Genomic DNA, 24970 nt, shown 5'->3' on the forward strand with positions numbered 1-24970 from the left:
TTCGTGTTTTTCACTGGATCCCCTCCATTTCGTGAAAGATCGGTCCTAGGATATCCACACTACATCACCCGGTTTGCGGGATCTGCTAGGGATGTTCTAAGTCTACAACCCGCTTCTCTTCTATCTCCTTCTCTTTTCCAACTCAGCAATAATATGTTGCTAAAAAAACTCAGCAATAATATTATATTTAAATACTTACGGTACACGCCCGTCACCGTATTATACTTGTGGTATTCCGACTAAAAAAAAGCCCGTTCAGCTTTGACCAAATTGCATCCATCCTGCTCCCGTCATTGATGGTAATAGCAGGCTTCGCCGGCGACGAAGATGGGCCTCTGCACCTCTTCCAGCGCTGCCAGCCCCGCTGGCCCCGCGGGAAATAAAGAGAAGGGGAGGAAGGGCAGCGGCGGGTGCAGGGGGATCGTTGCGTGCGGGAAGCGGACGGACTTCGGCTACGACAAGGACTTCGAGGCGCGGTACGCACTCGGGAAGCTGCTGGGACACGGCCAATTCGGCTACACCTTCGCTGCCGTCCACCGCCAGTCCGATGAGCGCGTCGCCGTCAAGCGCATCGACAAGAACAAGGTACGTGTGCGTGATCGTCTGCTACAGTATTGGTAGCATTCGCTGCCATGGCTAGGGTATGGTTCATAGATCTAGAGTTTCAGAGATTACAGAGGAGTGTTACAGCAGGGAAGGAGGCTTGGAGAAGAAGAAGATCAGAGGATAAGATCTCAGTGGATACAAATGATCAACGATACCCACACCTACATACGCAACGGCTAATACCTCTCAGCCCACGGAGGAAGGCCCAGGCACAACTGGTCGTTGCACCCCCCGCTCCTTAAGCAACAGCTTGACCTCAAGCTTAGGAAGCTCTGATAGTGCACTGGACCACTCCCAGGTTGCCATAGACAGTGTTAAACCTGACCAAGCGATCTTGTACTACTTGCGTGTGCGTCCTCTGACACGCACCCATAGAGACGCCAGAACTTGCGCGGGCTTGGATGATACGGCCAATTGATGCGCATACTGAAGCTCTTCAGTTGTATTGGCACCATCACTTGGTGGTGTAGCGGGCTTGAGCAAGGAGACATGAACCACAGGGTGCATCTTGCTAGTTGCTGGTAATTGAAGGCGATAAGCAACGTCACCAATTCGCTCCAATACCTGAAATGGACCAAAGTATTTGAAACCCAATCTGTGGTTAGTGCGACGAGCAACTGATTGTTGCATATACGGCTGAAGTTTCAGATATGCCCAATCGCCTGGTTGAAACACTCTCTCAGAACGATGCCTGTCTTCCTGAGCTTTTATGCGTTGTTGAGCACGTTGAAGTTGATCACGGATAAGTGCAGTCATTGCATTCCGCTCGGACATCCAAACTGTAAGATCTGTGGGTGTATCTGACTGCAGATTTTCCACACCCAGATGTCTCGGCTCATAACCATAGAGAACTTTGAAGGGTGTGTGTGTGTGTCCAAGAGAAGAATGAAAGTTTGTATTGTACCAGTATTCAGCTTGTGAAATCCACTGGACCCACTTCTTGGGTGCAGAATGGACCATACACCTCAAAAATATTTCCACACATTGATTTAAGTTTTCTGTTTGACCATCAGTCTCAGGGTGGTTTGCTGTACTCATGTTCATCTTGGTGTCTGTGAGTTTGCAAAGCTCCTGCCACACATTGCTAGTAAACAAGGGATCTCTATCAGTGATGAGAACTTTAGGCAGGCCGTGCAGCTTATAGACATTGTCCAAGTATGCTTGTGCAACAGAGAGAGCAGTAAAGGGATGGCACATGGGTATGAAATGACCATATTTGCTGAACTTGTCAATAACAACCAAGATTGTATCATAGTTTTTGCTCTTGGGAAGACCACTGATGAAATCCATACTAACCATATTCCAAGCTTCTTTAGGTATTGGAAGAGGGCTTAGCAAACCTGGTTTCTTTATGTGTTCTGACTTAGCTTGTTGACAAATAGAACATGATTTGACAAATTGTTCCACAAATTGCTTGAGAGCAGGCCAGGAAAATAAAGCTTTCACTCGTTGATATGTGGCTTGAACTCCAGAATGCCCACCAATGCCACTCGAGTGTAATGAGAGCAGAATTGCTTGCTGAGCTTCTTTGTTTGCTCCCAACCAAACTCTCCCTTTGTGCCTGATAATCCCTTGCTGTAAGGAGAAACCCTTGTTATTACTGCCAGTAACACTTAATTCAGTGAGCAATTCCTTTGCTTGGGGGTCTGTTAAGTAACCACCAGCTACTACTTCCAACCACTGGGGTGTGCAATAAGATAAGGAAAATATTGTAGGCTGTGTTTCCACTCTAGACAGAGCATTTGCAGCACCATTTTCCAACCCTTTCTTGTACATCACACTGTATTTGAGGCCCATAAGTTTTAACAGAGCTTTCTGTTGAATATGGTTAGAAATTTTCTGGTCTTGAAAGTGTATCATGTTAAGCTTCATGCACTAGCCAACGCAACCGAAAGTTCGAACTGATGGAAAGGGCGAGTGCAATCCACATATACTGTAACACCCCCTCTCACGTGTGACAGGGAAGACAAGTCAACATGTGCAACCGGAAGAGAGCGACGGCGCGCAAAGCTCACGTATGACTCAAGAGGCCTATACGTGGACACAAAGGGGGGCATCAACAATTTTTTAAATAAATTGCAAAAGCCAGGACTTGAACTCAAAACCTGCTCTGATACCATGTTAAGCTTCATGCACTAGCCAACGCAACCAAAAGTTCGAACTGATGGAAAGGGCTAGTGCAATCCACATATACTGTAACATATCAGACTTTTGTGATCAGTGTTGATGGTAAAATGATCATGTTGTAGATAAGATTTCCACTTGTCCACTACTAGTAAAAGAGTGCTGCTATGCACACGATGATGTTCAGACTATCTGTGGACGACAGCGTATATCAGTCCGTCTAAGTATAGCAGTCAAGTGCCACCGACGGCTGGATTGGGCATCGTCCCGTTGTCGTGCATGCTGTGTCGTTCGCACAGCAGTTTCGCTAGTAAAATAGCCAAACACTCCTCATAAGTGGAAAGTTGCTTTAGGACCCAAGGCTTTGCTGAGATAAGCAATAGGATGCTCTTGTTGCATCAGAACTGCTCCAATGCTCACATTACTAGCATCTGTCTCCACTGTGAAGGGTTTATTGAAATCTGGTAATGCCAACACTGGAGCAGTGATCAGTGCAGTCTGTAATTGCTGGAAAGCTTCTTGATTAGTAGGGGTCCAGACAAACACAATGTTTTTCTTGAGTAGATCAGTCAAACTTCTACTGATGATGCCATAGTTCTTGATGAATTTTCTGTAATATCCTGTGAGCCCCAGAAATCCTCTTACTTGTTTGACATTGGTGGGAATAGGCCAGTCTTTGACAACTTGTACTTTAGTAGGGTCAGTGCTCACTCCATCCTTGCTAATCACATGTCCCAAATACTCTTAAACTTCTGCTGAGCAAAAAAACACTTACTCATCTTAACATATAACTGGTTGGCAGCTAATAAGTCAAAAACTTCCTTAAGATGTTTCAGATGTTCTTTGAATGTAGCACTGAACACCAATATGTCATCCATAAAACACAACACACTTATCCTGAGTAAGGGAGCCAAAACAGTGTTCATTCCAGTTTGAAAAGTAGCAGGTCCTTCTGTCACCCCAAAAGGAATAACCTTAAATTCATATAACCCATTATGCAGTTTAAAAGCAGTTTTATGCTCCTCCCCTTCCACCACTCGAATTTGGTGGTATCCTGCTCTCAAATCTAACTTGGTAAACCAAGTAGCTCCAACTAGCTCATCCAAGAGCTCATCCACCACAGGCATGGGATACTTGTGTTTCACAGTGATTGCATTCAAGTGACGATAATCAACACAAAAACGCCAAGTACCATCTTTCTTTCTGACCAACAGAACAGGAGAAGCAAATGCACTTGAGCTTAGTTGGATAATACCTTGCTGCAACATAGTAGTAATTTGTTTCTCAATCTCATTTTTTTGGATTGGATTATATCTGTAGGGCTTGACATTGACAGGTACAGCACCGGGCAACAGAGAAATTTTGTGATCAAAACTTCTGTGTGGAGGTAGAGAGGTAGGTTCTGAGAACAAATTCTTGTGTTCAGCAAGCAACTTCTGTACTTCTTCAGGCACAAGTTGAGTCTCTGGTAGAGTATCCGATATGTGATACAGCTGAATAATGTGATCAACAACATCAGTATGCAGTAATCCTTTTAATTCTTGTGCTGACAATTATTTGCAATTAGTTGCTGTCTCAAGAATTCCTGTCAGTGTTGCTTCTGTATTTCTGTAACTGAAATTCATAATCTTCTTGCGTGAATCAACCCACATGGGACTCATGGTCTCCAACCAATTCATACCCAAAATGATGTCATAATTATCTAGTGGTAATGCTTTCAGAGATGTAGTAAAACTAGTGCCCTGACACCACCATTGGAGTCCCAACACTTGTCTAGTGCAGGTTAACAAGCCCCCACCTACTACTCTGACCGAAGCTAGGGTTAGTTGCTCGACAAGGCACTGCAGTTTCTCCACTAATTTCTCACTGATGAAGTTATTGGAGCTACAAGAGTCAATCAGAATGAGCAGATGAGTTTCCCTATCATGCCTTGTAACTTGATACTCTCTTTGCAAGAAGTTCCACTCACTGCTTGTATAGATAACTTCATTACTGTTTCTTCTGTGTCAGATGGAGCATCACTGTCTTCCCTGGCAGGTGCCTCATCAGAATTGTCTGGGAGTTGTAGTGCTGATAATAACTCCTCAATAACATGTATCTGAATGGAGGTGGGACACTTATGACCTGGTCCAAATTTCTCTCCACATTTAAAACATTCCCCTCTGGCACGTCTCTGAGCCCTAAGATTATCACCTTTCTCATAGAATTTCCCTTTCTCTGGTTTTCTGATATCCAGGAGCCGGCCCAAGTAATCCTTGGTGAATGTACTGTTTGTTCCTCTGCTTCGAATCTTGTTTGACTGTTGAACGATTGGTATCCTCTGCTAGCAATGCTTCCTGTGTTTGTGCACAAGCAAATGCCACATCCACAGTTACTGGGTGTTGCAATTTAACAGCTACCCTTATCTCCTGCTTCAGTCCTTCCATAAACCGATTCACAAAGAATGTCTCATCATATGAAGGATTGTACATGAGTATCTTGTGCATATGCTCCTCAAAACAATGAGCATAGTCATCAACTGAACCTTCCTGACGCAATGCAAAGAATACATCCATTAACCTGGAATACTTATTCCTATGGCAAAAACTACAACACACAGCCGAGGCCAGGAGTCGACTGTGTGCATAGCCTCATAGGTCTGCAACCAGAGAGCAGCATTGCCTTGAAAATGCATGGTAGCAAAATCAACCCATAGATTTGCCTGGACAAAGTACATCCTGAAATATTTTTCACATTGTTGTTTCCACCACTTGGGATTATCACCATCAAACTTTGGAAAATCAGACCGAGGAACGCGAGGACTAAATCTAGAATGGGAATACTATGCTGCTAAATTGGGCGACACTCCGTGCTCATAGATTTCATCAGAGAATTCCTCATATGTTTGAAAATGATGGCTGGAATGCTCACCATGGCCTTGGGCAGATCGGTTGTTGCGCTATGCCCGCATCTCTGCGCCAGCCGGATTTCCCTCGTTGCGCGGCACCTCCACCCGTTACCCCCCTGCGCGCTGCTGTGGTTGCGGCAGAGTAGTTGTGCGAGTCACTTGTTCCAGAGACGAGACGCGTTTGAGGACCCCATTGAGGGAGCGCTTCATCTCGTCCACCGCTGCATCCAGCCCGCTGTTGGCGATGAGAAGCCGATCGTTGCCTCTGTACGGTCGAGCAACGCAGTGGTGGTCTGCGCTAGCGCATCGAACGCCTTTGTCGAGGACGACGCGTAGCTGTCGACGGCGGTGCGCAGCTCCTCGATTCCCTTGGCGTTGTGCGCAGCTCCTCGATTCCCTTAGCGTTGTGCGCCCCGGCCTCCGAAACGGCCTTGCTCTGCGCTATGGTCACCTGAATCAGCTGCTGCATCTCCGCCAGCATCATCTTTGCTGCCGCCATGCGTGCTGAGAGCGTCGATCTGTCAGATTTCGCCGTGGTTCACCGCCGGTTGTCCCAACCCAACTCAGGTACACTGAAGTGTTTTGCGCGAATTCCCGGAGGAATCGCACCTTTTGTCAGGAATTAGGGGTCAACGGTGGATCAGATCACCGGAGAATATTTTTTTTGCGAATCTGACGAGGCTCTAGATACCAAATGCTACGGTATTGATAGCATTCCCTGCCATGGCTAGGGTATGGTTCATATATCTCAGAGTTTCAGAGATTACAGAGGAGTGTTACGGCAGGGAAGGAGGCTTGGAGAAGAAGATCAGAGGATAAGATCTCAGTGGATACAAATGATCAATGATACCCACACCTACATACGCAACGACTAATATAGCTGAGTACGATAGGCCGGTCCTCTTAGCCCACGGACGAAGGCCCAGACACAACTGGTCGTTGCATCGTCTCTGACCAGTGGGCCTGCTTGCATCCCTGTCGATTCGGCCAGCTGGGTTGGCTTGCCAAGCTTATGTGGGATTGGAGTTTTGCACGTGGCTTTGTGGGGAAACACGAAATGCGGGAATCTGCGATGCTGCCAATTTATTATATATGTGGTTTCCCTAGCCCATCCCTTAAATTCAGTTAGAGGAGTAAAATTTTCAGTTTATTTCTCTAACCGGCACCTAGCCGAAGTCGTAAACTGGATAGAGGCGTAATTTTTTTACTTCTCAGCGCCATAGACGCCTAAAAACACCCGGCCTCCATCCGGTTGAGTAAATGTTGCGCCCATTTTTCGCCCCCCAACCATCACTGCGTTGTTGATGGTGCACCTGCCGGCGACTATCCACCGTCTCCGCCGCTTCGTCGCCGTCTCTCTTGGCCCTCACTGCCCTTCTGCTCGAGTATGAGCCGGTCGCCATCGCCGGAGTCGAGTTGAAACGTGGCTACCGCCACATCGACCGTTTCAATGGAAACCTCCTCGGATCTTCTTCCTCGTTGGCTACCCGGCATCTCACTGTGGTTAGGCACCTTTGCTGGCCATCCCCACGCCTCGCCGCCCTCTAGTTTGGCCTTGACGTTGTCGGTCGGCCGGTACATCTCCACCGCCTTGCAAGTGTTTGACGGTTTGCCTAGGTGAGTTTTTTTTGTTTTTTTGTCTCGTTTTGTTTTGCCTAATCGAATTGAATCAAGGCGTTTCAATTTCGAAGTCATCCGAAGAGGAAGAAGACGACGATGGCATCGAAATTGTTGTTGGCATGATTTTCAATGATGATATTCGACGACCAAGGAGAGGATCACAGTTTGGCCGCATACAACTCGACCGTGATAGAGCGGAGGGCCAAGCCAAGATTATGAGAGATTATTTTGACCCTAATCTGACCTATCCAGAGAAGTATTTTCGCCACCGCTTTCAGATGCACACAAGTCTCTTTCTCACCATTGCAAAAGCTGTCGAGAAGTATGATGATTGGTTTAAGCTTATTAGAAGGAATGCATGCGGAGAGATAAGTGCGAGCCCTTTGATGAAGTGTATTGCGACTGTTCGATTTCTGGCATATGGGTGTTCGGCCGATGTAATTGACGACTATGCCCGCATTGGAGAAGATACAATCTTGGAGGCCGTTGGAAGGTTCACAAAAGCAGTGATTGATGCCTTTGGGCCAGAGTACTTGAGGGCACCCAACGAGGAAGACACTGAGAGGCTTATGGCAGCGAGTGAAGAAAGAGGATGATCTGGGATGTTAGGATCAGTTGACTGCATGCACTGGACCTGGAAGAATTGTCCTGCAGGGTGGAAATGTTGGTACAAAGGCCACTGCAACGATCGTTCTTGAGGCTGTTGCATCGGAGGATCTATGGATCTGGCATTCATTTTTTGGATTGCCTGGCTCTCACGATGACTTGAATGTGCTGTCAAGATCACCATTGTTTGCTAGGCTTGTTGCAGGAGATGCTCCTTCTTGCAACTATATGGTCAATGGTCGTGAGTACATGATGGGTTACTACCTTGCAGATGACATCTATCCTCCATGTGCCACATTTGCAAAAACAATTCCACGTCAAGGTAACTAAAGATCTCACTTTGCCACACGCCAAGAGTCGACTAGGAAGAATGTGGAGAGAGCTTTCGGTGGCTTCAGAAGCGCTTTGCAATCGTTCGTGGACCTGCAGAGTATTGGAACTCCAAGTTTCTATGGCAAATCATGACTTGTTGCATCATCTTGCATAACATAATCATTGAAGATGAGAGAGACATGCTTGAGAACTTTCGGTACATCACCAATGGGAATCCTGTTGAGCCAGAGCATGATGCAAATAGGATCTAGAGATTCCTCGAAGTGCATCGCAAGATCGAGAACCGAGAAGTTCATACCCAGCTCCAAGATGATCTTTGAGCATCAGTGGCATATCCATAGCACTTTGTAGTTGTGCTTTTATCATGCTATTTACTTCATTTGAACCATGCGATGTGTATGAATTTGAATAATTTGGTTTGTAAACTATGAATTTGTAATATTTGTGAATTGTGTGAACATTAATTATTATGTTTGGATTTTATATGTGTGCTTGTAGTTGCAATGTAACTAGAATTGGAATAATTTGGCAAAAACAAAATTTTACTCCGCTAAATTTAGGGGATTGGCTAGAAACGACCAAAACTTAGAGGAGTAAAAATACTCCACTATGGTTTATTCGGCCGTTTACTCCTCTAAAATTTAGGGGATCGGCTAGAGATGCCCTTGTAGCAGCTTACCTGCCAAATTAAGCCAAAAGTCCAAAGAACTCCTTTTGGAGTGTTGGGCTTAACTTATTTTCAGGTGCACCTCCTTCACAGTTAGGTACTCCATCTGTTCACAAATACTAGTAGAATATAAGATGTTCTATTTTTTTTGTGAATCGGGTGTATATAGACACGTTTTAGGCCCTGTTCGGCAACACTCCACTCCTCCAGGACGGAGCTGAGCGCGCAGAACGCCGGGTTAGCAGCTCCCCAAATTATAACTACATGCCGCTCCGCTCAGGATCGGAGTCGCGGAGCGGAGGGATTCCAAACAGGCTCTTAGGCCTAGTTTGGTAGCAAGGCCAACAAAACCAGGGCAGCATACCCCAGTCGGGGGATTTTCTCCGGATAGATGAGATCCCCTTCCATCACCTGGGAGATTTCCCTAATCAGTGTCACCTCATTTGGTGGCCAGAGGACGGGGCACCACGCGCTAGATCGCTAGGTGTAAGTCGATCGTGGGAGAGAGAGCGGAGGCGTGGGTTTCCTGCCCGATCTCTCGAGTCGTGGATTGATCTCCCTGGGAAACAAGGTGGATCGGGCCAGAAAATCCCCAGGCGATGAGCAACCAAATGACCCGTTGGTTTTCCTCGGGCTGATTCGTCGCGTGGGTGACGAGCCCTGGATTTTATCGGGGATACCGGGGGGATCCCACGTAACCAAATGAGGCCTTAGTGTGTTTGTTCACTATTTCAGTCTGTATGTACTATGTAGTCCATATTGAAATATCCAAAACATCTTATATTTGTGAACGGAGGGAGTACTAGATATTTTGCAACATCAAAATGAATTGATAAGGATTCTCGCAAAAAGAAAGGCAATCCTGCTATACACACGACGATGCCCACACGATTTGAGGACGATGCAGAAGATCACACCATCCAATGTACAGCAGCAGCGCTGGTCCACCGTAGGATACGAGTGTCGGCTGCATGTCGTCTCTGCAGTATCGTCTACGCAGCAGTTTCGAAAGAAAGGTAAAGTGGTAAGGAAATGTCTATCGGTGCTACAGGGGCCTATGACATGGACCCATTTACTGTCGTCTATAGATATGCATTGCCTTTGCTTACATGTATTGAGGTCACATCTTAACACTGTCACAAATGGAAGAAGTTACCAGAGATAACCCTTTACTTATCCAACACAAATAGCTCATAATACCAGCCCAGTTCCAATTTATGTTGAAAAATCTTTCAGAAACACGTAGTTGATATATATTGCGCATAATTAAGTACTCCACACTAACTTCTGATGTATGAGCTGTTGTCCTTGCAGATGGTCCTTCCTGTTGCTGTTGAAGATGTAAAGCGAGAAGTTAAAATACTCAAGGCCTTACATGGGCATGAAAATGTTGTACATTTTTACAATGCATTCGAGGATGATAACTACATATATATTGTTATGGAGTAAGTTTTGGTAAACCTGTCAAATCTTAATAAAATCAGTGGAAATTTGATTTCTTAGTCAGGTCTATTTGGTTGCGAGATCTTATGGGTTTCACCTCTAGCCTACCCCAACTTGTTTGGGACCAAAGGCTTTGTTGTTGTTGTTGTTGTTGTTGTTGTTGTTGTTTTTGTTGTCTATTTGATATTTATACACGAACTTTGCTTTGGTACACCCCCCCTAGAAAAGTTTACAGATTTCGATGCAGATTAAAGGTGGACATTAGAAGTTACCCCTTCAATAAAAAGGGTAATATAGTCTTCTGTATTCAAATCAATCTATTAAATATGTTTGATCTGCAGGGTAACATGGCAATAGCCTTTTTGAGTAACTTTAAGATTCGTGCGAACTTTTAAGAGGGGGTGCGGTGTTAAACGGTCACTTGTGTATGTAACGTTAAGTCTGTAAACTGAGTCCTCTCCTAGATATTAGGATCTAGCAACGCTCGTGGCCTGCGTGCCACTTTTCCAGGAGCGCTCGCTCTCTCCCTGCGGGGTATATGTATACACGTTGTAACCTCATTGATTCAGTGAATACAGAAACAATCTCTCCAACTTGGTATCAGTTACCAGGCGCCCCATGGCGCGACTCATTCCTCCACCGCCGCCGCCACGAGCTCTGCCACCTCCCCCGGCGATCTCTCGTCCTCTTTGACGGCGCCTGGCGCGGCCTCCTCCACTGCTTCCTCCCCGCCGTTCGTTTTCGGCACCTCCCCCTCTCTCCTCAACGGCACCACCCCCGCAGCTGGCACCCAGTTTGCCCCTCTGTTCAACGCCGGTGTTCCCCCTGCTCCTCCGGCGCCTGCTCCCCGCCTTCCCATATTCCAGGACCATATCACCAATCACATCAAGTTTCTCCTCAACCCCGCCGATCACAACTATCACAAATGGAAGACCTTCTTCCTCATGGTCCTCGTCCGCTACAGCGTCTCCTACCTCATCGACCATCCGCCGCCACCAAATGCTTCCGCCACCTACCTCGAGCTCGATGCTCATGTCGCTCTCTGGATCTACGCCACCCTTTCGGACACCATGTGTGACCACGTCGTCGGCGCCACGACCACCTTCGCCCTCTGGACCAAGATCCGCGACTACTTCCTCGCCAATCGCGCCGCTCGCTTCATGATCCTCAATCGCAAGTACCGCAACCTCAAGCAGGGCGACCTGTCCGTCTCCGAGTACGCTCGCCAGATGAAGCTCCTCACCGATGCCCTCGCCGACATCGACCGCGCCGTCACCGAGGTGGATCTCACCACCCAATTCCTCCACGGCCTCGACAAGCGGCTCGAAACGATCCGGGTCGTCCTTGGTGACCAGGACCTGCCCTTCGACACCGTCCTCTCTCGGGTCGTCCTGGCCGAGGAATCCCAGGAGCATCGCGCGGCTGAAGAGAGCGCCTCCGCATTCGCGCTGACGGGTGGCAGCGCCTCTGGTGCCGGCTCCAGCACAGGCGGCCGTGCCCCGCCGGATCGCTCCTCCACTAGTGCTCCGGCCGCCCCTCCCCAGCCGCTCCCGCACCCTGGCCGTGGACGCGGTGACCGCGACGGTGGTGACCGTGGTGGCCGTGGCCGCGGTCGTGGACGAGGCGACCACACTGGACGCGGCCACGCTGCTCCTCCCCTGCCGTCGCCCTTCACCGGCTACTTCGCGCCCTACGGGATGGCGATCCCCTACCCGCGCTCCGGCTGGATCCCGCCGAATGCCGCCGGCGTCCTCGGCCCGCTCCCGGGCTCTCATGCGCAGGCTTATCCCCTCCTTCCCGCCCCACCGGCGCCCACTGCTCCGCTCCACCAGCACCATCCCTCGTCCTGGGAACACGCGGCCATGCTCAACGCCGCCTACAGCAATGGTGGTTTCCCCTCTGCTCCCGTGCCCGATACAAAGCTCGCTGTAAACTGTTTTCGGAAGGAGTTGAGCTTAGTGATGCTTAGGATTTTAGTTTGTGCCTTACAAGTAGGTTTCAAGTGTGATAGATAATTTTACTGTTTAAATGTTTGATGACATGAGTTGATGCCTTTACATGCAAACTGGCATAACATTGGCATACCTTTGAGAAATTCTAGAAATAATACTGGATTTACATATATAAAAAGTATGGACAAAATCAGTCTGCAAGCAGTTCTTGATTTTCCGCAGTCTTTGTTTCCGTTTATGTTTAAGGAACGGTACAAACTAATGCAGTCTCGGACTTTCTGACTTGGCTTTGACAGATTATGTGAGGGTGGTGAGTTGCTTGACCACATATTAGCCAAGTAAGAACTACGAGAATCCTTGACTTTTTTCCCACAACTCTTACCTTTATCACATTTTTTTATAACTTGTTTCCATGCTGGTAACCTATGAGTTATACTATGGTTTCTTAGATGCGCTACTGGGCTTAAATGTTGAAATTTCATGGTTCAGTTAGGTGCAATTTTCGACCAACGTTTTGTCACTCTATGGCGAATATTTCTTATTTATTTATTTATAGTTTTAATATTTTGATTTTCTTATTACGAGCAAAATATGCAGCAATGATTTATATGCTGAAGATTTCCCTTTTGAAGGCTAGTATTTTGGAATATTGGAGCTACTGTTGATATTTATTTCTTACGTTGTGATTCCTCATCCTAGATAAAATAAAGATTGAGAAGCTGAGCTATCACACATAGTGTGCTTGACCGTAGGCTGTAATTTTGTATGGATATATGTTACATTATTACTCCTTCAAGTTGAAACCAATTCTGCATGCACACGTTTGAATTGATTTCCACGTTTCCTTCAAAATCATCGAGTAAAATGTCAAATATATCACAAAAATTGCGCAGATATCTTTCTCAAGGTATGAGAAAAGTATCTACTCAGCAGAACAGCACATTGTACGCGATAAGATGTAAACATAGATGTAGACTGATGTGCCAAACTATTATCATGCCCAACATAACGTTACTGCCTGATAGTTCTTTTTACAGACCATAGAATGCTGAAGTCCGTGCATGATTCTGGTATGTGGAACAGAATGTTCATTGACCTTACCTGATTGCATGTGCCTGGGTTAAAACTACCATTCCTCTGGTAGTTCCAATTCGATCACAGTATGGGTTGTGGTTGAACATGCATAGAGGGCTGCTCATTTCTAAATTCATCGGCTACGTGTTTATGATCGATATTGTATTAATATGTCACTAGAAGGTGTAGTTTAGGAGAGATCAACATGATTGTATTCATCGGAGGTGTCGACTATATATACAGAAGTCCTAGCCAAGTTCTATCTCTATGCCATGGTTTAAACACCACAAGGAAATATACATGGAAGGAAACGGTGGCCGGACTAGCTCTTGGGTAGGAAACCTATCAGAATACAATGCATGATATTATTTCTTCTTACACCCCCACCCAGTCGAAGCGTCGTCGTTGATGATGCCGAGACTGGAACGAAAGCGTTGAAAACTTGCTGTTGGTAGTCCTTTGGTCATGATGTCCGCGAGTTGATCAGTGGTAGGAACAGGAACATGAACTACTCGAAACTGTCCAAGAGCAACCTTCTCACGCACAAAGTGAATGTCGAGCTCAATATGCTTTGTACAACGATGATGCACTGGATTGACGGACAAATAAATTGCGGAGACATTGTCACAGAAGACAACGGTAGCTTTGTTGATGGGGCAGTGTAGTTCTCCGAGAAGTTGCCGTAGCCAGCAACATTCAGCGACCGTGTTCGCAAGAGAACGATACTCAACTTCAGCACTTGACCGGGAGACCGTTGGTTGTCGCTTGGAGGACCACGACACAAGACTATCGCCAAGATAGATACAAAAACCAGAGGTCGACCTGCGGGTGTCGGGGTAGCCAACCCAGTCAGTGTCTGAGTATGCCGCAAGCTCGGTAGAGGAAGAACCACGCATGACCAAACCATGAGACGTCATGCCACGGATGTAGCGCAAAAGTCTTTTGATGAGAGCCCAGTGAACGTCCTTCGGTGCATGCATGTGAAGACATATCTGGCCAACAGCATAGGAAATATCCGGACGCGTCAATGTGAGGTATTGCAAAGCACCTACGATGCTACGGTAAAACGTTGCATCATGATAATCCTTGCCGGCAGAAGCAGGAGACCTTGCCGGCAGAAGCAGGAGACCTTGGGCTTCGTGTCAACCGGCGTGGCAGCGGGTGTGCAATTAGACATAGCTGCACGTTCCAAGAGTTCTTCGGCATATCTCTCTTGTGACAAGAAGAAACCAGAGGCTGTCCGACGCACATGAACTCCAAGGAAAAAATTCAGAGGACCAAGATCCTTCATCTTGAATTCAGCCTGAAGTTGTATGATGATGGACCGAAGGAATGCTGGTGAGGACATAGTCAGGACAATATCATCGACATATAGCAGCAAATATGTAGTTTCGGATGCTCGACGGAGAACAAAGAGAGAGCTATCCAAAGTGGTGATGGTGAACCCAATGCGTCGAAGAAAAGTACCAATCCGAGTGTACCAAGCCCGGGGCGCCTGCCGAAGACCATAAAAGACTTTGCGAGCGGACAAACATGATCCGGGTGAGCACGGTCGATGAAACCAGTCGGTTGCTGAGAGTAAACACGCTCAACAAGGACGCCATTGAGGAAAGCGTTGCTGACATCAAGCTGGTGGACTGGCCATCGCCGTGAGGAAGCAAGGTGCAGAACGGTGCGGACGGTTGCAGGCTTGACAACAAGGCTAAAAGTCTCACCAAAATCAACTCTGGGGCGTTGAGTAAATCCATGGACAACCCAGCGAGCTTTGTATCAGTCCATGGCACCATCTTCATGAAACTTGTGACGAAACACCCATTTACAGGTGACCACATGAGCACCGGGAGGACGGGGAACAAGAGTCCAAGTCCGGTTGGCTGTAAGAGCGTCGAATTCCTCTGTCATAGCGGCAAGCCAATGAGGATCACGAAGAGCCTGACGGACCAAACAGGGCAATGGTGATGGCGAAGTTTCAGTGCTAGCAAAAGCAACATAGTCCCGGGCGTACTTCTGATTCGGCAGTAACTTGCCAGCTTGAGCACGGGTCACCATAGAATGCGACGGCTGCCACTCGTCTGAGCATGAGGCGTTCGAGGTAGCGGCACCATCGATGGAGGAGGCCCGCCAAGGTCATGGGAAGGACACGTGGTCCGGCGAGATGGAAGAGACGCCGGGTGCAGAAGAACTTGAAGACGGCGACGACGGTGTCCTGTCGAAGGACGCCGGCGAGCTGGAGGCGTTGGTCCTCGGTGTAGAGGACGGGGCCATGGCAACATGGTATTGTGCCATTGCAGCCGTTTGAAGTGAAGAGCCTGGGGTAGAATCTGCTGCCACGACAGACGGATTTTCTGTCATGGCAAGGGAATTCGCTGCAGCAGCAGCCGAACCAGTAGCGGCAGTTGGGGATGATGGCGGTGTAGCAGCGACGTTCCCCGCGCCTAAGGAGGATGCAGGGGCGGGCGGGGTGGCCGGGGGAGCTGGTCCATGTCGGCGACGATCATTGGCTGCCGGAAGGATCACCGGTGACGGCTCGAGAGAGAGGTGTTCCTTGGTGGCGAGGTGCTCGTGTCCCTGAAAGGAACAATTTTCTTGTCGAAATAAACATGACGCGACGTTAGTATGCGACGAGTGGAAGGATCATAGCACCAATAGCCATGTTGCTCAGGAGGGTAACCGAGAAAGGTACAAGCGGCTGAGCGGGGAGCAAGCTTATGCTGAGCTGTGGTCGTGAGGCTGGGTTAACAGAGACAGCCAAAAACACGAAGATGCGTATAATCTGGAGGGGAACCAAAGAGAAGTTCGTGCGGGGTTTGGTGATTGCGAGGTTTGCAAGGACGGAGGTTTAAGAGATAAGTAGTAGTGCTCAAGGTTTTTGCCCAAAAACGTGGAGGTAGATGGGCATGAAAGAGCAAAGTGCGAACCGAGTCGTTGAGAGTGCGAAGAATTCATTCAGCACGCCCGTTTTGTTGAGACGTGTATGGACAGGAGAGACGAAAGCGAATGCCATGTTTGGCAAAGAAATCCCAGGTGGCATGATTATCAAACTCGCGTCCATTATCTGTTTGAAAGCTAATGATGGGGCGTTGAAATTGTGTAGCAACATAGGCATGAAAGTTTGTGAAGTGCGAAAAAACTTCGGATTTATGACGCAATGGAAAAGTGGAAACATGGTGGGAAAAATCATCAAGAATGACTAGATAAAATTTATACCCGGATATACTCGGAACAGGAGAGGTCCAAACATCGCAATGAAGAAGTTCAAAAGCACAAGTAGCCCTAGACATCGAAGTTTCAAACGGAAGAAGGACATGTTTGCCTAACCTACAAGCATTACATGTTGTAGAGGGAGATTTATTACACGAGAATTCAAAAGACGCTAGTGTTCTAGACATGGAGTCGCGCCCTGGATGGCCAAGCCGGTGGTGCCATATGTCGGTGGAGGCGGTGGTGAGATGAGCTTGTGGAGACGCCGGCGAACCAGGGACAAGTGGGCAGAGCTCGCTGTCACTGTCACATCACAAAATCACCGCCCGAGTGTGAAGATCCTTGATAGAAGAACCAAGACCGTCAAATTCAACAGTGATAGGATTTTGACGAGTTAAAGCACGAACAAAAATAAGTTTTTTAATGAGATCGGGAGTAATAGAAATATCACAAAGATGAATAGGAAAAGAGGTGGTGCTAAGGGACGCATCGCCGATGTGTGTGATGGGCAGGCCAGCACCGTTACCGACGATGACACGAGTAGGAGAAGAAAAAAGAGTTGGATTGGAGAGGATACTGGGTGTGTTTGCGAGATGAGAAGAAGCCCCGGTGTTGAGGAACCAATCTTGGCCAGCGCTACCTCCCTAAAGAGAGAGGTTATGCAGGGCTGCATGAAGTGGCGCCTGATCCCATGGCTGCATTGGCGTTGGAGGAGGAGGGTAGTAGCAAGGGTAGATCATACCAGAAGGCGCCATGGCCTGGTGCATCATGCCAGGAGGAGCGATGTCGGTGGGTGTGGTCCGAGGATGCCCGAGCTGGGAGCGCGCCAGGAGGGCGCCCACGCTTGAAACATCCCAGACACGTGATAGGCGCCCATGGGCCATGCAGAAGCTGAAGTGCTACTCGGGTGAGGCGCAGGTGCACCTGCGGTCTGGGTATTCTTCTTCTTGCGACCATGTCTGCCGTTGCCTGTAGGGGTGGCAGGGCGGAGAGTAGGGGCCGGCGCAGGGATGGGTAGCAGCTGAGCAGCACGAGGAGGAGCACCACCAGCAAAGAGAGCGGTGGGAGTCGTCGGCAGCTGCGTGTAGCGGGCGAGGCAACGTTCCTCCTGAAGCAAGGCCGAGCGAGCCTTGGCGAAGGTGAGGCCGACGGGATTGATGGTCAGCGCGGCGATGGAGTGGCCGAACTGACCGTTGAGCCCGTTGATGAAGGCGAGGAGCATGTCTTGGTCGCTGACCGGAGCGCCGACGTCGCGAAGCGTGTCGGCGATGCACTTGAGGCGGCTGGAGTAAGCCATGATGGTAAGATCACCTTGCACAAGGGTGTGGAACTCGTGCTTGGCATAAATCGCCCGTTGAAGACGATTGTCAAGGAAGAGGTTGTTGAGGGCGTTCCATGCCCGCTCGGCCGTGTCCGCCGGCTGGATGTTGATGTCAAGGATGTCGTGAGAGATCGACGTGTACAACCAAGAGACAATACACTGGTCAATCAGCGTCACTCGACGTCATGGAGCATGAGCTGGGCGTCGACGGTGCCGTTGATGTGATCAACAAGCCCGAGCTTGCGGAAGGTGATGTTGAAGTGAGTCTGCCTGATGGTGAAGTTGGACTCCTCGAAATCAAGGATAGTGGGCACATGGGAATGGATGGAGAGGAGTTGGATCGCCACAGCCGAGGGACCGGAAGCACGAGGAGCGGAGTCGCCGAGGTCGGCGAAAGGATTGCCGCCGCCGTCGATTCTTGAGGAGGAGCGCGACATGGCGACAGGAAGGAGATAGCTGCAGAAGAAGCTAGGTTTAGAATCGATAGGTATCTGATACCATGTACTCCCTCTCTCAGTTTACAGGGCGTGCGCGTACCCCTAGGTCGTCAATTTGAGCAACCTAATACAAGTCATATATTACAAAAAATATACCAATATAAACTTCAGATGTTCTATTTTCAAACGATATAATTTTTGTGTTATATAGTTTATATTAGGGTGATAAAATTGGCAACCTAGGTATATGCGCAGGACTTGTAAACTGAAACGGAGGGAGTAATTTAGGAGAGATCAACGTGATTGTATTTATCGGAGGTGTCGAGTATATATACAGAAATCCTAGCCAAGTCCTATCTCTATGCCACAGTTTAAACACTACAAGGAAATATGCATAGAAGGAAACCGGACTAGCTCTTGGGTAGGAAACCTATCAGAATACAATGCATGATATTATCTCTTCTTACAGAAAGCATCTATGTCATTGATGCCTGAAGCCCTACGAATTTTAAGAGATCTACCGAGTGAGTAAGACTAGGCATTTGCGTATCCAGATGACGTAGACTAGGCATCAATTGTAAGATATCCGTCGAAGGATGTAATATATACCTGGCTCCTTTTTGCTGCATGCAGAAAATAGCAACTCTACTGATCTTACATATTTTATGCCCTTGCAGAAAAGATAGCCGTTATAGCGAAAAAGATGCTGCAGTAGTTGTACGACAGATGCTCAAGGTTGCAGCTGAGTGCCATTTGCATGGTTTGGTTCACCGAGATATGAAACCTGAGGTATACTCCAAAAATGTGAGATGGAACCGGGCTGTCAAGATTAAGTGATCTTTCGAATTAATGCATCATATTGTGTTGCCAGAACTTCCTCTTCAAGTCATTAAAGGAGGGCTCCCCCCTCAAGGCTACAGATTTTGGCCTTTCAGACTTTATAACACCAGGTGCTTGCATATGTTGTAACAACTTGTTTCATAGTATTCATGCTTGACTTACTTTCCTGTACATATGAATCATATATATTGCTCCCGAGGTGGCATTTAAATTGATCTGTCTACTCACAGGGAAGCAGTTTCGTGACATTGTTGGAAGTGCCTACTATGTAGCACCAGAAGTGCTTAAGCGCAAGTCAGGGCCGGAATCCGATGTTTGGAGCATTGGTGTTATTACATATATTCTGTTGTGCGGAAGACGACCTTTCTGGGACAAAACTGAAGATGGAATCTTTAAAGAGGTAACTTTACCTAAACTATCATGAGAGAAGTCTACTTTTCAACCCTGAACTTACACGTTGGTTTAGGAATCAACCCTCAACTTCAAAACCGGTTATCCTACACCCTAAACTATTCAACCTGTGTGACGACCGGAAACCCTATGGAAGGGGATCGATCGCACAGGGAAGGAATCGGGGAGGAAACAGAGAAGTACTAGGTGAGAGCTAGACGAAGAGGGGATGAGAAGGTTCAGATCCAATTTCCATACATGCTTAACTCATGCCACGGTACAGCCTAAGTACCCCTCACGCGCACACGGCCGTTGGCCACACGCGGCCCTACAACACCCTGGGCTGGCCCACTCTCTTCTCATCCCCTTACACTAGTCCACCGATGATGTGTTCACATCGGGTGTGACAACCCGGTTAGGATTCAACCCCCCTGCCCCGTTTACCCGGCTTTGACCGCGTTAACTGCTGACTCCGCACCGCCACGGTGTTGATCCCTCCTTTATGTGGGACCCACCCAGGAAATAATAATAATAAATTGTTTCATTTTCCCGTCCAACTAACTCTTGGAAACCTCGTTTTATCGTGGGAAGTAATTTGGATCAGCCGACCGGCCACAACTCCTGGCTGGTCGCATGCTTGCCCTCCGATTGTTGTGCGATTCATGCTCGACCACCACACGTTGGTGCCACGCGGCTGCTGGGGCCCATGCACCGCGCACACCGCTACCTTATCTCTTCACGCAGGGGCGGTCTCCTCCACCCGTTTCCTCTGCTTTTTCCTCACTTCTCTCCTTTCTCCAAGGGGACAGGAGCACTTCCTCGTTCTCCCTCCTCTTGCGTCCAGATTTGGGGGAGGGGGGGTGGGGGGGTGGGGGCTGGTTGCTGGCCATCAGGGGCAGAGCTATGGCAAGGTGGGTTGACAACACCGTTCGCTGCAAGGGCGGAAACCGATGCTACAACTGCAGATGCGGCGACTAGCGTCTCTGGTGTTATGATGGCGTGATGGGCTGGACGTACGATGTTATGCAAGCGGTGGCGCCGTGGACGGAGGCACTGGCGACCGCATGAGTTGGATGTTGCAACCAGCGGCGCCGTGAGCTGGGACCAGCTGCTCCCGGAGTTGCAACCGGCGACACGGGAAGCTACGGCAGGGAGCGCTCCGGAGTCGAGAATGCCGCGACCGGCGTCAGTGGAAGCTAGGACCGGCTACGATGGATGCTGGGACCGGCAGTGGCGGATGCTATGAGCTTGCCACTAGAGATGCAACGGAAGACGTTGGATTCTGGGACGGGTGGTGGTGGATGTTGTGACGGGGAGACGATGACTGCAAGCAGTGACACTGTTAGGACCTGCAACGAGGCATGCTATGACCGGTGACAATAAAAGCTTCAGCCGGCAGTTCGAATAGCTGGGACAAGTGACTTGTCGGGCTAGCGGTGCCATTGGTACTTCAGGTGGGCGGCCGCGGGAAGCGCGCGTACGAGCCCACACTGGTACGAATTTGACAGTATGCTTTGTGTAACTTGCATGTCATATACTATCCCTTTAACATGTGGTCAAACTTAGTCTTGAAAAACGCATTAGGCCCTATATAGATAGAGGGAGTATACGACATGAAACTGTAAATGGCCTTAAATTTGGAGCAAACTATTACGTTTTGTGCACCAACCAGTAGAACCAAAAGACCGAACTGATCAAGAAGGTTGGGTAATCCACATATACACCCCCCTCACGTGACTCGATAAGGTGTACACGTGGATAGAAAGATGGAAAGCAAATTTTTTATTTTTTTCGTGGCAAAGTGTAATAATTTAGTAATATCAAGATGATACCATTTACACCCGGCCTCTGCAGCAACATAATATCACGACCTAGTCAAGACATTGAGGATGCACACAAACAACAACACCACATAAACATAAACATAATATCATAGACCTAGTCAAGACATTGAGGATGGGATGCACACAACCCGAAAGATGTCCCAAACAAGTTGGGGTAAGCTAGAGGTGAAACCCATAAGATCTCGCAACCAACTGATGATTCTGGCACATGGATAGCAAGCTTCCACGCACCCCCTGTCCATGGCTAGTTCTCTGGTGATACTCCAGTCTTTCAGATCCCTCTTTACAGACTCCTCCCATGTCAAGTTCGGTCTACCCTGACCTCTCTTGACATTATCGGCACATTTTAGCCGTCTGCCATGCACTGGTGCTTCTGGAGGTCTGCGCTGAATATGCCCAAACCATCTCAGACGATGTTGGACAAGCTTCTCTTCAACCGGTGCTACCCCAACTTTATCTTGTATATCATCGTTCCGGACTCGGTCCTTCCTTGTGTGGCCACACATCCATCTCAACATGCGCATCTCCGCCACACCTAACTGTTGAACATGTCGCCTTTTAGTCGGCCAACACTTAGCGCCATACAACATTGCGGGTCGAACCGCCGTCCTATAGAACTTGCCTTTTAGCTTTTGTGGCACTCTTATAGAGAATGCCATAAGCTTGGCGCCACTTCATCCATCCGGCTTTGATTCGATGATGCACATCTTCATTGATATCCCCATCGTTCTGCAGTATAGACCCCAAATATCTAAAGGTGCCCTTCTGAGGCACCACCTGCCCATCCAGGCTAACCTCCTCGTGCCTAGTAGTATTGAAACCGCATCTCATGTACTCCCTCCGTCCCAAAATTCTTGTCTTAGATTTGTCTAGATACAGATGTATCTAACACTAAAACGTAACTAGATACATCCGTATTTAGACAAATCTAAGACAAGAATTTTGGGACGGAGGGAGTACTTGGTTTTAGTTCTACTAAGTCTAAAGCCTTTGGATTCCAAGGTTTGTCTTCATAGCTCTAACTTCCTATTGACCCCGTCCGACTATCATCAGCTAGCACCGCATCATCCGCAAAGAGCATACACCATGGGATATCTCCTTGTATATCCTTTGTGACCTCATCCATCACCAGAGCGAAAAGATAAGGGCTCAAAGCTGACCCTGGTGCAGTCCTATTTTAATCGGGAAATCATCAGTGTCGCCATCACTTGTTTGAACACTTGTCACAACATTATCATACATGTCCTTGATGAGGGTAATGTACTTTGCTAGGACTTTGTGTTTCTCCAAGGCCCACCACATGACATTCCGCGATATCTTATCTTAGGTCTTCTCAAAGTCAATGAACACCATATGCAGGTCCGTTTGCTCCTTGTATCTCTCCATGAATTGTCGTACCAAGAAAATGGCTTCCATGGTCGACCTCCCAGGCATGAAACCAAATTGATTTTTGGTCACGCTCGTAATACTTCTTAAGTGGTGCTCAATGACTCTCCCACAACTTCATTATATGGCTCATCAGCTTAATTCCATGATAATTAGTACAACTCTGAACATCCCCCTTGTTCTTGAAGATTGGTACTAATATACTCCGTCTCCATTCTTCTGGCATCTTGTTTGCCCGAAAAATGAGGTTGAAAAGCTTAGTTAGCCATACTATAGCTATGTCTCCGAGGCCTCTCCACACCTTAATGGGGATACAATCAGGGCCCATCGCCTTGCCTCCTTTCATCCTTTTTAAAGCCTCCTTGACTTCCAACTCCTGGATTCGCCGCACAAAGCGCCTATTGGTATCATCAAAGGAGTCATCCAGTTTAATGGTAGAGCTCTCATTCTCCTCATTGAACAGCTTGTCGAAGTACTCCCGCCATCTATGCTTAATCTCCTCGTCCTTCACTAGGAGTTGGTCTGCTCCGTCCTTGATGCATTTGACTTGGTCAACATCCCTTGTCTTCCTCTCTCGGATCTTGGCCATCTTATAGATATCCCTTTCGCCTAACTTCGTGTCTAACCGCTGGTAGAGGTCCTCATACGCCCGACCCCTTGCTTCACTCACAGCTGGCTTTGCGGCCTTCTTTGCCATCTTGTACTTCTCTATGTTGTCTGCACTCCTATCTAGGCAGAGTCGTCTAAAACAATCTTTCTTCTCCTTAATAGCCTTCTGAACATCATCATTCCACCACCAGGTATCTTTAGCTTCTCTTCTACTTCCCTTGGACACTCCAAACTCTTCTGAGGCCACCTTACGAATGTAAGTCGCCATCTTCATCCACATATTGTTTGCATCGCCTCCTTCCTTCCAAGGGCCCTCCTTAATGACCCTCTCCTTGAACGCCTGAGCTACCTCCCCCTTGAGCTTCCACCACTTTGTTCTAGCAACTTTGGCACGCTTATCCCACTGGACACGAATCCGAAAGCAGAAGTCAGCCACCACGAGCTTATGCTGAGGTTGACACTCTCTCCAGGTATCACCATACAATCTAGGTGCGCACGCCTGTCTTCTCTTCTCGAGAGGATGAAATTTGGCTAGAGTGTTGACCACTGCAAAAAGTCACTAGATGTGATTCTCTCTTTTAAAAGAGGGTGTTAGCTACGATCAGGTCGTAGGCTAGAGCAAAGCTTAAGACATCTTCCACTTCTTGATTCCTGATGCCATAGCCAAAGCCCCCATGCACCCCTTCAAAACCCATGTTAGATGTACCCACGTGGCCATTGAGGTCTCCTCCTATGAAGAGCTTCTCGCCAATCGGTACACACCTAACCATGTCCTCCAGGCCTTCCCGGAACTCCCTCTTGGTGTTATCATTATGGCCTACTTGCTGGGCATACACGCTGATAACATTGAGAACTAAGTCCCCAACTACCAGCTTGACCAGGATAATTTGGTCCCCATCTCTCTTGACGTCTACCACTTCATACTCGAGGCTCTTGTTGGGCAAGATGCCTAAAGCTGACATGACCAACCATGCACAACAAATAAGCAAAAACAACTTTTCACCGTCTTTGACACCACACCACACAAACTGCGAGAAAGGTACCCCGAAAGCAACGCATCCAGGAAGGAAACAAGTGGCGCGCAAGCACCGCTGCCACGTGATCTAATCACTGAACGGTCAGATCGTGGGTTTTCACCCTACAGAGCATGCCTAAGCAATCTCCGAAGAAATGATTTTATGGACATAATGCATAGACACCGCCATCGGTAGGTGCGATCAACAAAGGTCAGACCTAGGTTTTTCACCCCCAAAGCTCAACACCTGGTTCTCGAAGAGCACCACCTAGCCGAAATCACCTTGTGTTGCCACCACCACTTGCCAAAGAAGATGGTGCTGGCAGGAGAGGCACACCTACACCTAAGTCATGTGATCAAAGCCACACGTGTACACGAACTGCCGCACAACTTGAAGAACCGAACTTTGTCAATACCTTCATCTTGCACGTGCTACACAAGGCGATGACGGCGCCAAGATGTGGTGACGTATTTGTTGCCACCACAAGTCCTAGACGCACCACCCCCACAGACCTTCCCCACTGTTGCACCGCTTCACGTCAATGTTAGCCGTAGCCAGGTGGAAGCAAAACCGCCTCCTGAATCAACAATGAATCATTGGTTTTGGGCCGGGAA

The 24970-nt window shown here is 48.1% G+C and overlaps 2 protein-coding genes and 1 pseudogene across 7 annotated transcripts in view; 2 read left to right on the forward strand and 1 right to left on the reverse strand.

Annotated features, from left to right (window-relative positions):
- Nucleotides 1–225: 225 nt before the first annotated feature.
- Nucleotides 226–24970, forward strand: part of LOC125537033 (calcium-dependent protein kinase 18) — a 47535-nt gene continuing 22790 nt past the window's right edge. For 2 of the 6 annotated variants that reach the window (XM_087543828.1, XM_087543831.1), the window contains exons 1-6: nt 227–585; nt 10158–10288; nt 12535–12576; nt 18949–19060; nt 19143–19221; nt 19342–19511. In XM_087543828.1, the coding sequence (XP_087399954.1) occupies nt 328–585; nt 10158–10288; nt 12535–12576; nt 18949–19060; nt 19143–19221; nt 19342–19511 (792 nt within the window). In that variant the 5' untranslated portion in view covers nt 227–327. Of the gene's footprint in view, nt 586–4179; nt 4839–4876; nt 9860–10157; nt 10289–12534; nt 12577–18948; nt 19061–19142; nt 19222–19341; nt 19512–24970 lie in introns of those variants that run through there. The other 4 variants (XM_087543830.1, XM_087543833.1, XM_087543832.1 and 1 more) reach the window with 4 other exon arrangements.
- Nucleotides 10295–12576, forward strand: LOC125532035 (uncharacterized). Its single transcript, XM_087543834.1, has one exon. The coding sequence runs from the start codon at nt 11231–11233 to the stop codon at nt 12299–12301; it is 1071 nt and encodes a 356-aa protein (XP_087399960.1). The 5' UTR covers nt 10295–11230; the 3' UTR covers nt 12302–12576.
- LOC147985007 (uncharacterized) lies at nt 17280–18271 on the reverse strand (annotated as a pseudogene).

Source organism: Triticum urartu, chromosome 2A (assembly GCF_056163025.1).
Source record: "Triticum urartu cultivar PI428250 chromosome 2A, HENAU_Tu73, whole genome shotgun sequence".
In the NCBI taxonomy this organism is placed as follows: Eukaryota; Viridiplantae; Streptophyta; class Magnoliopsida; order Poales; family Poaceae; genus Triticum; species Triticum urartu.

Coding starts and splice junctions, on each gene's coding strand:
- LOC125532035 (XM_087543834.1), top strand. CDS start 11,231: ATGGTCCTCGTCCGCTACAGCGTCTCCTACCTCATCGACCATCCGCCG.